Below are 14870 nucleotides of genomic sequence, written 5' to 3' on the forward strand. Positions count from 1 at the left end.
AAAGTACTGAGTAACGGGGTCTGAATACTTATGTAAATGTGATATTTCGGTTTTTTATTAAAAAAAAGAAATTAACAAACATTTCTAAAAACCTGTGCCTTCTGAAAGTATTCAGACCTCTTGACCTTTTCCACATTTTGTTACTTTACAGCCTTATTCTAAAATGTATTAAATAAACAAAATTCATAATTAACCTACACACAATACCCCATAATGACAAGTGAAAGCAGGTTTGTAGAAACTTTTGCTAATTTATAAAACATAAAAAACAGAAATACCTTATTTACATAAGTATTCAGACCCTTTGCTATGAGACTCGAAATTGAGCTCAGGTGCATCCTGTTTCCATTAATCACCCTTGAGATGTTTCTACAACTTGATTTGAGTCCAACTGTGGTAAATTCAATTGATTGAACATAATTTGAAAAAAGCACACACCAGTCTATATACAGTCCCACAGTTGACAGTGCATGTCAGAACAAAAACCAAGCCATGAGGTCAAAGGAATTGCCGTAGAGCTCCGATACAGGATTGTGTCGAGGCACAGATCTGGGGAAGTGTACCAAAAAACGTCTGAAGCATTGAAGGTCCTCAAGAACACAGTGTCCCCCATCATTCTTAAATGGAAGAAGACTCTTCCTAGAGCTGGCCCGCCCGGCCAAACTGAGCAATCGGGGGAGAAAGGCCTTGGTCAAGGAGGTGACCAAGAACCTGATGGTCACTCTGACAGAGCTCTAGAGTTCCTCTGTGGAGATGGGAGAACCTTCCAGAAGGACAACCATCTCTGCAGCGCTCCACTAATCAGGCTTTTATGGTAGAGTGGGCAGACGGAAGCCACTCCTCAGTAAAAGGCACATGACAGCCTGTTTAAAGTTGGTCAAAAGGCACCTAAAGGACTCTCAGACCATGAGAAACAAGATTATCTGGTCTGATGAAACCAATATTGAACTCTTTGGTCTGAATGCCAAGCGTCATGTCTCGATGAAAACTGCCCCATTTCTATGGTGAGGCATGGTGGTGGCAACATGCAGGAGTGGCTTCGGGACAAGTCTCTGAATATCCTTGAGTGGCCCAGCCAGAGCCCGGACTTGAACCCGATTGAACATCTCTGGAGAGAACTGAAAATAGCTGTGCAGCAACACTCCCCATCCAATCTGAGAGCTTGAAAGGATCTGCAGAAACTCCCCAAATACAGGTATGCCAAGCTTGTAGCGTAATACCCAAAAAGACTCGAGGCTGAAATTGCTGCCAAAGGTGCTTCAACAAAGTAGTGAGTAAAGGGTCTGAATACTTATGTAAATGCGATATTTCAGTTTTTTATTTTTAATAAATTAGCAAACATTTCTAAATCCTGTTTTTGCTTTGTCATTATGGGGTATTGTGAGTAGCTGTCTGTATACAGTATGCATAGTACTGGTGAAAGAACACTGCCCTGGGGGGTTCCAACTGAAGTAGTGCACACCTCAAGAGAGTGTGTTGCCAACTCGTACCTGCTGAGACCTATCAGTTAGGAAGTTGGTGATCCATGTGATAAGCATAGCATCAAGTCTAAAGTCTCCTCTCAGTCTGTCCGCGAGGACCAACGGATTGATTGTGTTAAAGGAGGATGGCATCATCTGTCCCTCTCTCTGAACGGTATGCAAATTGGAGGCGGTCAAGCAGGTGTCTGGTGGTGTTGATTATGTATGCCTTGATGATCTTTTCAAGAGATTTAATCAAGAGAGAGGTAAGAGCTTCAGGTCTGTAATCATTTGATGCAGATGGATGAGAGGTTTTTGGGACAGGTACAACAAACAGATTTTTTTCACAGAGATAGAATTTCCAAGGTATCCAGGGATCGCTGAAAGACAGAGCAGGAGACACTGCTCAGCTGAGTGGAACAGCGTTTCAAGACACGACCACTTATGTTATCAAGCCCCGGGCTCTTTCATGCTCCAGTGCTTTTGAACACTCGTTGTACGACTTCCTCATTGATGACAAGTGCGCTCTCGGTTGGCATGACATCCTCCTCCAGACAGTCCAGGGGAGCGGGGGCACCCCTGTTTCAAAACGGGCAAATAACCAATTTACTTCATTGGCTGTCTCGTCCAGGCAGGGATCAGTACATTGCCTCCCTTTGAAGGGGGCGTTTGCCATATTCTTAATGCCCAACCAGGCAGACCGAGAGTCTCGCTGTGTCTGTTGCACCTTATCCTTGTACCGGCATCTCGCCTTTTTTATCTCTTTGTTCACCTCTCTCTGTACCTCTTTTCTTTAGAGTAGATTCCCGGAGACAAACACTTGTTTCTTCTTGCTAAGCACCATTTTCAATTCTTTGGTCACCCATGGTTTGTTGTTAGGAAATATCTTACATGTTTTTTTTGGGATCACTAAATCAACACAGAATTCAATATAGCCAGATATTACGTTAGTCAACTTGTTCAGGTCAGCTGATGATTCTTCAAATTCACTCCAGTAGTACAATCCAAGCATCCCTGCAATTGACTCGCCGATTGGACATTGGACATTAAGCGAGCAGTGTCAAGAAACAGTGCAGCTTGGCAGGGTTGTGTTCTCGGATGGCGCATGGCTCTCGAACTTTCGCCTCTCCCGAATCTGTAGGGGAGTTGCAGCCATGAGACAAGACTGTAACTACCTACTGGATACCACGCAAAAGTTACATTTTGAGAAGCATAATATGAATTAATTCATCATATTGATGTACATGCACAAAGATACGCTTCTCAAAATCAACCTGCAATAGAGCATGTTGGGAAATATAATAATGTGGTGGGGTTGGGGTGTGGTTTTGGTTCTAAGTGATGTGTATGAGTTTGAGGCCACTGCATTAGGTTAAAGACTAGGCCATCAAATTAAGGCCTTATGAAGGGCCTTATGAAACAGGTAGGGTATTGTGTTAAAAGTCCCAAACAGTCAAATCAACTTTTTCATGAAATTGGATGATATTTGGAAGAAACCAGGACTACCAAAGTGTGAAAAATGGCTGTTGCTTCTACATTGATGGAGATTGAGCGTATTTGAGTAGTCTAAACTAGCTAGCTGCATTTGCTGGCTAAGTAAGTGAAAGTGAAAAGGGGGTGAGAACCACGAGCCTCCTAGGTTTTGTATAGAAGTCAATGTACCCAGAGGAGGACGGAAACTAGCTGTCCTGCTGAACGTTGAATTTGTCACCCAGTGTCTGTTGGAAAGCAGACTGAACCCGGTTTTTCTCTAGGATTTTGCCTATGCTTATGCTTAGCTCGATTCTGTTTGTAACTCTTTTAAAGTCACCATTGGCGTCATAGTGAAATCCCTGAGTGGTTTCCTTCCTCTCCGGCCACTGAGTTAGGAAGGACACCTTTATATTTGTAGTTACTGGGTGTTACTAATAACTTCACCATACTCAAAGGGGTATTCAATGTCTGTTATTTTCACCCATCTACCAGTTGGTTCCCTTCTTCGCAAGACATTGGAAAACCTCCCTGGTCTTTGTGGTTGAATCTGTGTTTGAAATTCACTGCTCGACTGAGGGACCTTACAGATAATTGTAGGTGTGGGGTACAGAGATGAGGTAGTCATTCAAAAATCATGTTAAACACTATTATTGCACATAGAATGAGTCCTGCAAGTTTCTAATGTATGTGACTTGTTAAGCACACAAAGATGGCAAGCGACATTCGCTGCAACATTGCAAATAGGCAGTTCATGTGTCTAGTTAATCTAGATTTTTTTTCTCCGGCTTCGAAACACGGATAGCTGTCTTCCGATATCAGATCATATTACCTGTTGGCAACCAGCTTCTTTGGCCATATTTCTCATTTGCAGAACTTTCAATTCCCCGTAACTATCATAATCTATCATCCCAATGCTTTTCAACAACTTTGGGCAACTTTCTAGTGAACACATTGGCTTGCTTTAAATGTACACTGCTCTGGTCAACAGAAGAGTTCTGGGATGGGTTACTGAAGAGTACTTTGTGACGTCTGATGTACGAAGGTCTTTATAAATACATTTGATTGATTCATTAAGTGAGTTGACATTTTTCAATGCTACGAATCCTGACTAATATAATACGACCCAATGAAATAAGCCACAGTGGTTATCCTGCCCAAAGGTCCTTCATCTCCATTCTGTAGAAACGCGGTGCATGCAATTTGGTTTCAAAGCACTTTTATTTAGTGGAAACTGTGCAGACTGGCAGTGCATCTCAATTGGGCACGTTCACAGCTTCTTATCGCCTGTTTAAAACACATCCATAATACTTAATGGACCATTTAAAGTGCCATTGTCATAACCACAGTTAATGAACTGCCTATTTGCAATGTTGCAGTGAATGTCGCTGCCATCTTTTGAACTAAATCGTTATGTTTCTGGGTATACATGGGTGCAATTTCTTGGACAGAGCTTCAATTAAATCAGGACTAGGCCTAATTGTAATAAATTCAGAATAAATAAAATAATTCTGAGACATTGACTACAGAGTACTAATTTCTGGGCTATGTAGTCCTTGACTAATTGGATTAAGGGCTCTATTCAATCAGACAAGCTTTAGCCAACATCCACATAGTGGTTGTTTTGGCAGTGTCGGAGGTGGGACTGCGTTACAGCTGTCAAATCCACAAGCGGCTCCGGGCATTATACCTAAAGCTGACATTGCCATTGGCTGCACGGAATCACATTAAGATACATCCCATGCAGCTTTGTTTAGAAGTTCAAACACTGGAATGTGAGATGTCATCTACTACATCTCGATTAGGCTGATAAAATTGTTCTATTTGAGCATCATTATTTCTATATCGCCTACACTTTCTCGCAGGGGTTCATGCACCCCAAACATCTGAGGGGGCACAAAGTACATGAAGATGGCTGGGGGTGGTCCAGAGGGGTACTAGGCCTCCCGTTTTGTATCATTTTGCATTTTTCAAACACCTGAAACAACTTTTTTCCTGCAATCTAGAGCCATATTCATTATGCTGAATTCTATGCCAGAAATATGTCAATTTGTCTGCATATCTAAGCATACTTCATGGGCTGTCTGTATCTGTTTGACTTGTGATTATTATTATTTTTTCAACCATCAGCATCGCTGCTAAAAAAAACTGGGTAAAAGATTGAAAGGAATGTATCTTATTCAGTACATTTAGTTATTGCTTGCTTTTCTAAAGTCTACCAACCTTGCCAGCAGGAATGCCAACTAAAATAAAAGCCACTTTAATAAAAAAATAAATATATAATCACTTTTAAACAGGATAAATCTTAGGGGGCATGTGCCCCTGTGCCCCCGATGGAGCACTGGGCACGTGAGTGGGACGGGTGTGGCTTCGTGACAATGATCAAGAGCAGCTTCTCACTGATTTGATAGCTCCAATGCAGTTACACCTCCGACACCGCCAAAAGATCAGGGTCATGTTCAGTTGCCAAACATTCTCGAAATTTGCACAAAGAAATGCCATGAATAGAGCTGACATGATTCCTTATTTTACGTCAGAGTTGCATGTTTGTTCTACATAGCCTATTTCTATCTGAACGTTCCAAAACTTTGCTTTGTGCTGAACGAGCGGCAGCTACGCGGGTGTCAGCTATCGCCGGTTAACGCTTGATCTGATAGAATATTTAGTCATCTGACATCTGATTGGCCACCCCGGATGCCACCCCAACATTTCATTCGCTACTGGCAGTTTGATCCTGATTGACATCTCATTTTCACCTCTTGTTGAAAGAAGCATTTATTTTGACGTTTTCAAATCGACGTCTAGGAGGAGAGAATATTAATGTTGGTTGAGAGATACAAAATAATGAGAAGAAGAACAAGAACATATAGAAGAACAAGAACAAGAACATACAGAAGAACAAGAACAAGAACATACAGAAAAAGAAGAAAAAATATTTCCACAGCTCCATGAGCTCTTTTCGCGATTGGCGAAAGCATCATATTTGAAGGAAGTTTTAAGGTTTAGCATTGGGTTTAGGTTTTCTGAACAACTTTTTCAAGAGTTGAGTCGCTGTGTAAATTAATGTTAGACCTTTGGCTCCATTAATTAACAGACAGTTAATCAGATAAGAGAGATCGTTTCCCAATTTAGCCTAACATTATGTTTACGTCTGTGCTAGTAACGTTAATACACGCATGTACAGTGCATGGTTGTAAGTTAGAGTATATGAATGTTTAGCTAATGTGGGGTAACTAGTAGGCTACAGCTGTCAGTGTTCAGCAAGTTAACATCCAGCAATTTGAAATTCATTAACTCCGATAGACTTTCGTACTTGAACTCAAAACGAACAATTGTTATCATCAATCTGTTAACGCTACTCAAAAGATTACCACAATTTGCAGATAGCCTGTTTGCTATCGTAAAGGTGTAAGGAATTATAGCTAGCTAAGTTACTTACTGCAGAGTAGGGCTAGCCATGATCTAACTAGTAACTTTGGCTGGTAGTTGATTTTAAGGTATAGTTAGGATAATGGAGATTTGTAATTAAGATTGAGATTGGACTAACATTTGGGTAATTGGATGCTTCGATGTAACCATAGACTGTCTTGTTTTTGCATAGGGTCAATTAAACACGAAAAGAAAGGGAGAGATATCAGACTTATTTTTAAAGAAGCACAAACAGGCAGATCAGGTGCAAACAGACCCCAGGCCTTGCATCACCACTGGACCCCAGAGCAGCTCCCTACCTGAGGCTAGTCAGAGTCAGTGTGGTCAGACTTCACAAGGACCCAGTCTACCACCACCAGGTCAGAGCATCTACCAGGCAGTCAGTCACATGCCCAGTTCAGAATGTAAGTTTAGCTTCAGCTTGTAATAGATGATTTTGTCAAATTAAGACTCACTTTAAAAAGTTGGTTGTTGATTCATGTGTGTTCTTGTTTTGATGGCTGTGGAATTTTTACTTTGTTTATACACTAATGGTTCTTGTGTGATTTTAACGTAGTAGATGTATCAGGGGATGACACTGAGACCTCTGCCAGGAGGTGTCATCGAGCCCCACCCAACTGCACCAAGCACCAGATATGCTGTTCCAGAAGGACCCAATGGTAGGCCAGGCCTATACTTTACTACACATTTTACTTAGCAGCTGTTAGTATCTAATATTGTGGAACCCCTAATTATACATTTCCATAGAGATATGACACATTATTTAACGTGCATTTCAGACATTTCAAGATCCAGAGAAGGAGGGTCCCGTACAGCCGTGTTTGAAAACACTTCCCAGAACTCAGCATGGTACTAGGAAAAGGGCTTTCAGCAGCTCCTGGTATAAGGACGATTCATGGCTTTACCATTCTGTAACTCAAGATTCGACTTATTGTTTCGCCTGTAGGCATTTTCCCCTGCCCAATTCACCTGAATCTGCCTTCACATCACAGTCAGGTTTCTCTGCCCAATTCACCTGAATCTGCCTTCACATCACAGTCAGGTTTCTCTGCCCAATTCACCTGAATCTGCCTTCACATCACAGTCAGGTTTCTCTGCCCAATTCACCTGAATCTGCCTTCACATCACAGTCAGGGTTTTTGTAACTGGAAAAAGACGCTGTTGAAAGATTCTGGGTTTAAGCTCCATTCGGAGCAGAGCATCATATCAATGCTATGTATGCTTGGAATCAGCATGTAAGGGCTATTGACAGCAACTCATCAATGTTAGATGTCATAAATGAGGTCCGGAAAAAGAAAGTGGAGGAAAACTGTACTTACATTAAAACAATTGCAGATGTGCTCCTATTAACTGCCACTCGAAATATAGCGCAGAGAGGTCACCGAGAGTCTAATGACTCTCACAACAAGGGTACATTTTTGACAATCTTAGAAGAAATAGCAAATCATGACCCTCTCGTAGAGAAAAGGAGGAATGCATGTGGCAATGCTAAGTACACAAGCCACCAAATCCAGAAGGAAGTTCTGAAAAACATGGTCTGGACTACAGAAATAATCTTGTGGGGCAAGGCTACGACGGTGAATACGCCAACAGTGCAAGATTTGCATTTGACGTGCACTGTATTGCACATTGTTTAAATTTGGTTCTTGTTGATGCTGTAAAATCAGAACCCGAGGCAGTTAGCTTTTATTGCTCTCCTGCAGAAGCTTCATAACTTTGTATCTGGCTCGTACGTTCATCTCAAGTGGCTTGCAGTTCAGAAAGAGCTGTATCCACAGCAGCAGCCCAGGGAATGACAGAGACTTACGTAAGGAGGGCATGCAGATACATGGCATGCTGTGATCTGAGGGACAGGCTTCCAGCAGTTCTGAGAGTGCTACAGAAAATCACACTTGAAAATAGTGGTGATAGATCAGTGGAGTCAAGGGGCCTTCTTTCTCAGATAGATTTTCACTTCATAGGGCTTTTGGTTACCTTTTGTAATGTGCTTGGGGATGCCAAATGTCTTTCTGACTTGCTCCAATCAAGCTCTCTTGATCTAGCAAGGGCTGTGGATCTAGTAGGTGCCCTTACAGACACACCACAGGACTACAGAAGTGAGGGTTACTATGGAGAACTATGGAAAGAGGTTGAAGAGATTGCAGAGCATTGCAAAATAAGTGTACAAACAGTGTGTAAAAGACAGCCTAAAACAAGCTTAAGATTTCACGACTCATTGAGGATAGAAAAATAGTGACCAAAGTGATGGTGAGAGCTTCCAAAGAGCTGTCTTTTATCAGGTTCTTGACAGTCTAACAGCTGAGCTGCAGAAGCGTTTTTCAAAGAAGAATTGCGAGATAATGCAAGGGGTCCTGTCTCCCAACAAAAAGTGTACAACATTCTTGAACGAAGAGCCTCTGTTTGCCGTTGCTCAGACCTTTAAGGCAGATTTAGAGGACCTCAAACATGAGGTTCATCAAACCAAGCAGCTTCTTGATAGGAGAGAGGGAAGTGGAAGGAACAGACCGTATACTCTCCTTGACGTTGTTGTGTTTCCAGACCCTTTATAAAGAGGTCTTCCATGAGCTATTTCGACTTTGTAAGGTTTCTGTTGTTACACCAGTCAGCAGTGCTTCTTGCGAGAGAAGCTTCTCAGCTTTAAAACTGATTTAAAACCCACCTTAGGACAACAATGGTTGATGACAAGTTAAGTCACCTCGGAATTCTCAGTGTTGAGTCAAGGCTGGCACAATCCCTCAACATGATTGAGTTTGTGAAACATTTTGCCAGTTCTCACCAGAACCGCATAATTATGCTGTTTTAAATTGACCTAGGATAATTTGGCACTTAGGCACTCCCTCTGGTCATGATTAAAAACCTGCACTGTGTACTAACTGGTACACTGACATTCTAAAAATATAAATCCAAAACGTGTCATGTCACACAGATTTAATTTGGTCTTGATTAGGCCAATTCCAAAACATAATATATATGAGCGTAAATATAATTCTGTTAGTTTGTAATATTGATGGGCACCAAAAAAAATACTTTGGATGCCCAACACCAGATTATATATTCAAGAATAGAGAGTGACCCGTGTGTGTGTGTGTGTGTGTGTGTGTGTGTGTGTGTGTGTGTGTGTGTGTGTGTGTGTGTGTGTGTGTGTGTGTGTGTGTGTGTGTGTGTGTGTGTGTGTGAGAGTGAGAGCTGCAGTTCCAAGGTAGACACTGACTATTCATAGTATGTTAAAGAATTCTAGTGAACCCTTTTGGACCACCCTATCTGTCACATTGAAGAACTCCGGGTTAAGTGAATTATCACTTCTACCTCTAATCAGCAATCATAGGATTAATTCATGCTCCTCAGATGCCAGGTTAGGGTTACACACAAATGTTCTGTCATGGTCTATGGACCCCATGAAGTAGCCTTGACCACCCCCTGGCCACCCCATGTAGAGAACTCTAGTTGCGCCACTGTATACAGTGCCTTCGGAAAGTATTCAGACCTCTTGACTTTTTCCACATTTTGTTACGTTACAACCTTATTCTAAAATTGATTACATCGTTTTTCGCCCCTCATCAATCTACACAAAATACCCCATCAAGACAAAGCAAAAACAGGTTCTTATAAATGTTTGATAATTTATAAAAATTTATCAAATTAAAACTGAAATATCACATTTACATAAGTATTCAGACACTTTACTCAGTACTTTGTTGAAGCACCTTTGGCAGTGATCACAGCCTAGAGTCTTGGGTATGATGCTACAAGCTTGGCACAACTGTATTTGGGGAGTTTCTCCCATTCTTCTCTGCTGATCCTCTCAAGCTCTGTCAGGTTGGATGAGGAGCGTTGCTGCACAGCTATATTCAATTCTCTCCAGAGATGTTCGATCGGGTTCAAGCAGGTTTTCATCAAGGATCTCTCTGTACTTTGCTCCGTTCATCTTTGCATCCATCCTGACTAGTCTCCCAGTCCCTGCCGCTGAAAAACATCCCCACAGCATGATGCAGCCTCCGCCATGCTTCACCGTAGGGATGGTGCCAGGTTTCCTCCAGACGTGACGCTTGGCATTCAGGCCAAAGAGTTCAATCTTGGTTTCATCACATCATAGAATCCTGAGAGTGTTTAGGTGCCTTTTGGCAAACTCCACGTGGGCTGTCATGTGCCTTTTACTGAGGAGTGGCTTCCGTCTGGCCACTCTACCATAAAGGCCTGATTGGTGGAGTGCTGCATAGATGGTTTTCCTTCTGGAAGGTTCTCCCATCTCCACAGATTAACTTTGGAGCACTGTCAGAGTGATCATCGGGTTCTTGGTCGGGAGGGAGTCAGGGAGTCTGGAAGGGCATCAAGGAATCTTTGGGTCGTCCAACAATTTATAGCGCGGCTTTTGATCATCTTTGGTTGGAATCTAAGCAAATCATTTATTTTGCGATTGCAAATGTAATAAAATGGTGGTCCCATGGTCCAGGATTATAAGGAGAAACATTAACTGTAGATCGACAATATCTATTCCACGGGACAAAACTACACTGAACAAAAATATAAACTCAACATGTAAAGTGTTCGTTTCATGAGCTGAAATAAAAAATCGGAAAAAAATATTCCATATGCACAAAAATGGAGATGCAAAACTTGATACGGCTAGCACCGCAGCGTTGTGCAATGTGACATGCACTGCAGAACAAAGAGGAGGAATGTTAGTTTGGTCAGGTTAGTTTGGTCAAGTAGGGTGGCAGTGGTGATTAAGGAGAGTGAGGACAAGTGTGGAGTCTGATCAGCAATGAGTTACAGCTGATGCTTGGGCAAAAAAAAACACTGGTTTGTATACCCTAGCCGGCAAGGTGAAAAGGCACTTAACCCTAATTTCCTACAGGGATTTAACAAGTAACATCAATAAGAGGTCATAGCTTTCACCTGGATTCACCTGGTCAGTCTATGTCACGGAAAGAGCAGGTGTCCATAATGTTTTGTGCACTCAGTGTATAGCTGTGCTACATTACATGGGCCTCACGAGCCTGACAATGGCTTATCCCGCTGTCTGCTGGAGAATGGGATGAGAGAACCTTTCACATACACAAGCCCCTCCCACATTGACTGTCACTCAGGTATAAGTCCCTCCCATCCCCCCTATAAAGCCTCTCATTTGGCTGTGTACACTCAGACTAATAGGTAACTCTATAGCCTTGAAAAAGACACCTAGCCAACTGGATAGATTGAATGTATGCAACTGGGAGCCATTGGGATACATACTACTCTTTTTCCTCACAACCTCCCGGTGAAGTAAAATTGTTTTGAGACTGAGGTAAGTCACCTCTGTCATTTGAACTTGTGAATGTATCTTTTGTTTCTGACTTGTATTAGGTAAAACATATATTTTTTGTTGTTGCTGATGTCACGGCAGGAATGTATAGACAGGGGTGCTGTCTTTGTTGTCCAAGATAAGCAGTTTTGTGTGTGTGTGTGTGTGTGTACAGAGGTGCAGCTTTCTTAATATATTGTTCTTACTGAAGGAAATAACCCAGTCTCATCCATTTAGAATGTATGGCATTCCTGAACACAGAGGAATTCTAGCTAATACAGTTTTTGTCCAGCTATTACATTAGGCAAAATGTAACCCTGCAATAAAGGAATGACCAGGGGCTGGAGGGAACCTGCCTTTTGGACCCTCTTATGTAAGCATGGTATAATCCAGGTATACTTTTGGAGCCAGGAGATTGTCTCAACTACTTGTGGGGAAAGGTGAGAATTGTACTGTTCTGGAAATCATGCTAATTCATTCCATTGTTATTCACAGGTTCTAGCCAATATGAAAGTGGCTCTTCAAACCACCATCTGCTTGTGTGTTCTAGCCACAATTTTACCTCTGGTGAAAGGCACCAAAGTTGGCCTCAACTCCAATTTGAAAAAGAGGTAAGCTGATTGACGAAAGACAAACAGTGGCCACCATCTAATTCAATAGAGTGTACAGGATTATTGGATAGGGTGTGTGCTCTGTCTTTGATATGTCTCGGGAGAACTGGGTTAGTTCTGCATTAACCATGCCTTCTCGTTTGGTAGATTTAGAGGCTGGCTACCGAGTCGCTTGAGAGCAGCTCTCCACAGCAGCTCTGCCTTAGACTCAGGGATCCTCAGTGGACCAGGGCAGAGAGAGGAGACAGACTCCTCTGTATTTAATTCCAGGTAATCACATTTTATTTAAATAATGGTCACTGTTGCTTGTTTTGGTTTTACTGCTATAAATGTCACATTCAACTTTTTTTTTTTTTTTTGGTCAAGCCCATTTACATTTCAGTCATCTTTAGAAATCTTCGTAAATCTCTGATTTCTTGTCTCATCTCCTTCGATCTCTTTCAGGTCCAGAAGATCCATTGTGACCTCAGTGAAAAGACCTGGCTGTTCTCTGGGAACATGCACCCTGCAAAACCTGGTCCATCGGCTGCACATCCTCAACAACAGGTTAAAGGTCAACAGAGCCCCGGAGGATAAGATCAGCTCGCAGGGTTACGGTCGCCGCCGCCGCAGGTCTCCCACAGCTCCATGCTTTGCTAACTCTCCAAGCGGGGAGATTGAGATTGGGCTGGAGCAGCGAGAGCCGCTAAGGAATCCATCTACAGGCCACCCTGTTCAGACAAACTTGAGTCAGGCAGAGAAGAGGAGTGTCAATCTACTGAACGCCAGGTGCTTTTTTTGGCTGGCTGAGATACTGCTGAGGTCCTATTCCTGACCATTCCCTTCCTGTGTGGGGGAAAGGATGGACATAGTCAATGGAGTAGGAAATGAATTTCATGCCACTGTGGATGAAAGAAAGCAGTGAAAGAGGGAAGCGATAAGAAGTGTCTGGATTTTTTTCAGTCCAACATTTCTAGTGTTAATTCAGGCCATAAATTAACACTCTTTGGTGTAAAACACCAAGTGTTGATTTTAATAGCCAGAGTTAAACCAAAACGACGCCCATTATTATCATATTTCCTAGCATGCTCTATTGCAGGTTCATTTTTTATTGTTTCAATAGCTATGTTTTTGCATGTACATTAATTAATTAATCTTATGCTTCTCAAATATAAATAACATTTTTTCTAATCCAATCTGTTACTTGGTCTTATTGCACCTGTTACTGAAATGGTTGTTCCTTGTTTCATATGTTTATCTTCCCAACCCAGCTGTCATTTTTAATTCAGGTTGCAGGTGAATAAAAATTCCAAATGCTGGATATTCTCACTAGCTGGATTCCAATTGGAATTACATGGAACCCAAACCGGCTGCGCGCGTGCGCCATCGTGCATAAATGTATTTTGTCCCCCCACACCAAACGCGATCACGACATGCAGGTTAAAACATCAAAACAAACTCTGAACCAATTATATTAATTTGGGGACAGGTTGAAAAGCAGTAAACATTTATGGCAAGCTAGCTAGCTTGCACTTGCTAGCTAGTTTGTACCTTTTAGCTAGCTTGCTGTTGCTAGCTAATTTGTCCTGGGATATAAACCTTGAGTTATTTTACCTGAAATGCACAAGGTCCTCTACTCCGCCAATTAATCCACATAAACAGTCAACCGAATCGTTCCTAGTCATTTCTCCTCCTTCCAGGCTTTTTCTTCTCTTGACTTTATTTTGCGATTGGCAACTTTCATAAATTAGGTGCATTACCGCCACCGACTTTGTTTGTCTTTCAGTCACCCACGTGGGTATAACCAATGAGGAGATGGAACTGCAACAGAAATAGAACTGACTTCTATTTTAGCCCTTGGCAACGCAGACGCTAGTTGGCACGCGCGAGCAGTGTGGGTGCAATAATTGAATAACAGATTTCGAAATGTATTTTTCAGCGCACGCGACGCGAGCGGTGTAGTTAGCCTGTTAATGTCAACTACTGTAAAAGAGTGACCTCTCTTACCTTGGGACTTGGGCTGGGACTGGAGCCTAACAGGAAAAGAGGACCTATATAAATGCTATTGACTTACAAATTCAACATATACCACCAATATCAGTTCAAAACTAAATCAATGGTGGTGAGAGAAGCGTTGTACCAGAAATACTGTATTTGGGACTACAAAGATCTACAATGTTTGGTTATCAAGGCCTTGGATTCTGTATTTTGTGCTCATTGATACTGTACTTGAACTTGAGTTTGTGTACATATCGAGAGAAATGCAATTTAAATACAAGTACATAGTGCATTCGGAAAGTATTCAGACCCCTTAACTTTTTCCAAAATGTTTTAAGTTACAGCCTTATTCTAAAATTGTTTAAATTGTTTCCCCACAATCAATCTACACACAATACCCCTTAACGACAAAGCAAAAACAGGTTTTTAGAAATCTTTGCAAATGTATTAAAAATAAAAAATGGACATTTACATAATTATTCAAACCCTTTACTTTGTTGAAGCACCTTTGGCAGCAATTACAGCCTTGTCTTCTTGGGTATGACGCTACAAGGTTGGCACAGCTATTTTCAGGTCTCTCCAGAGATGTTCGATTGGATTCAAGTCTGGGCTCTGGCTGGGCCACTCAAGGACGTTCAGAGT

At 41.9% G+C, this 14870-nt stretch overlaps 1 protein-coding gene across 2 annotated transcripts; it reads left to right on the forward strand.

Moving 5' to 3' along the window:
• The first annotated feature begins 11500 nt into the window (after positions 1-11500).
• Positions 11501-13421, forward strand: LOC110492386 (pro-adrenomedullin-like). Of its 2 annotated transcripts, XM_036951419.1 has the most exons (5): positions 11501-11643; positions 11933-12013; positions 12136-12251; positions 12399-12521; positions 12696-13421. In XM_036951419.1, the coding sequence occupies exons 3-5, from the start codon at positions 12148-12150 to the stop codon at positions 13063-13065; spliced, it is 597 nt and encodes a 198-aa protein (XP_036807314.1). In that variant the 5' UTR covers positions 11501-11643; positions 11933-12013; positions 12136-12147; the 3' UTR covers positions 13066-13421. The 2 variants fall into 2 exon arrangements, with proteins under 2 accessions (XP_036807314.1, XP_021422334.2); XM_021566659.2 differs by lacking the exon at positions 11933-12013.
• The last annotated feature ends 1449 nt before the right edge of the window (positions 13422-14870 follow it).

Source organism: Oncorhynchus mykiss, chromosome 2 (assembly GCF_013265735.2).
Source record: "Oncorhynchus mykiss isolate Arlee chromosome 2, USDA_OmykA_1.1, whole genome shotgun sequence".
Classification (NCBI taxonomy): Eukaryota; Metazoa; Chordata; class Actinopteri; order Salmoniformes; family Salmonidae; genus Oncorhynchus; species Oncorhynchus mykiss.

Coding starts and splice junctions, on each gene's coding strand:
- LOC110492386 (XM_036951419.1), top strand. CDS start 12,148: ATGAAAGTGGCTCTTCAAACCACCATCTGCTTGTGTGTTCTAGCCACA. Junction 12,252..12,398: donor AACTCCAATTTGAAAAAGAG/GTAAGCTGATTG, acceptor CTCGTTTGGTAG/ATTTAGAGGCTGGCTACCGA. Junction 12,522..12,695: donor TCCTCTGTATTTAATTCCAG/GTAATCACATTT, acceptor GATCTCTTTCAG/GTCCAGAAGATCCATTGTGA.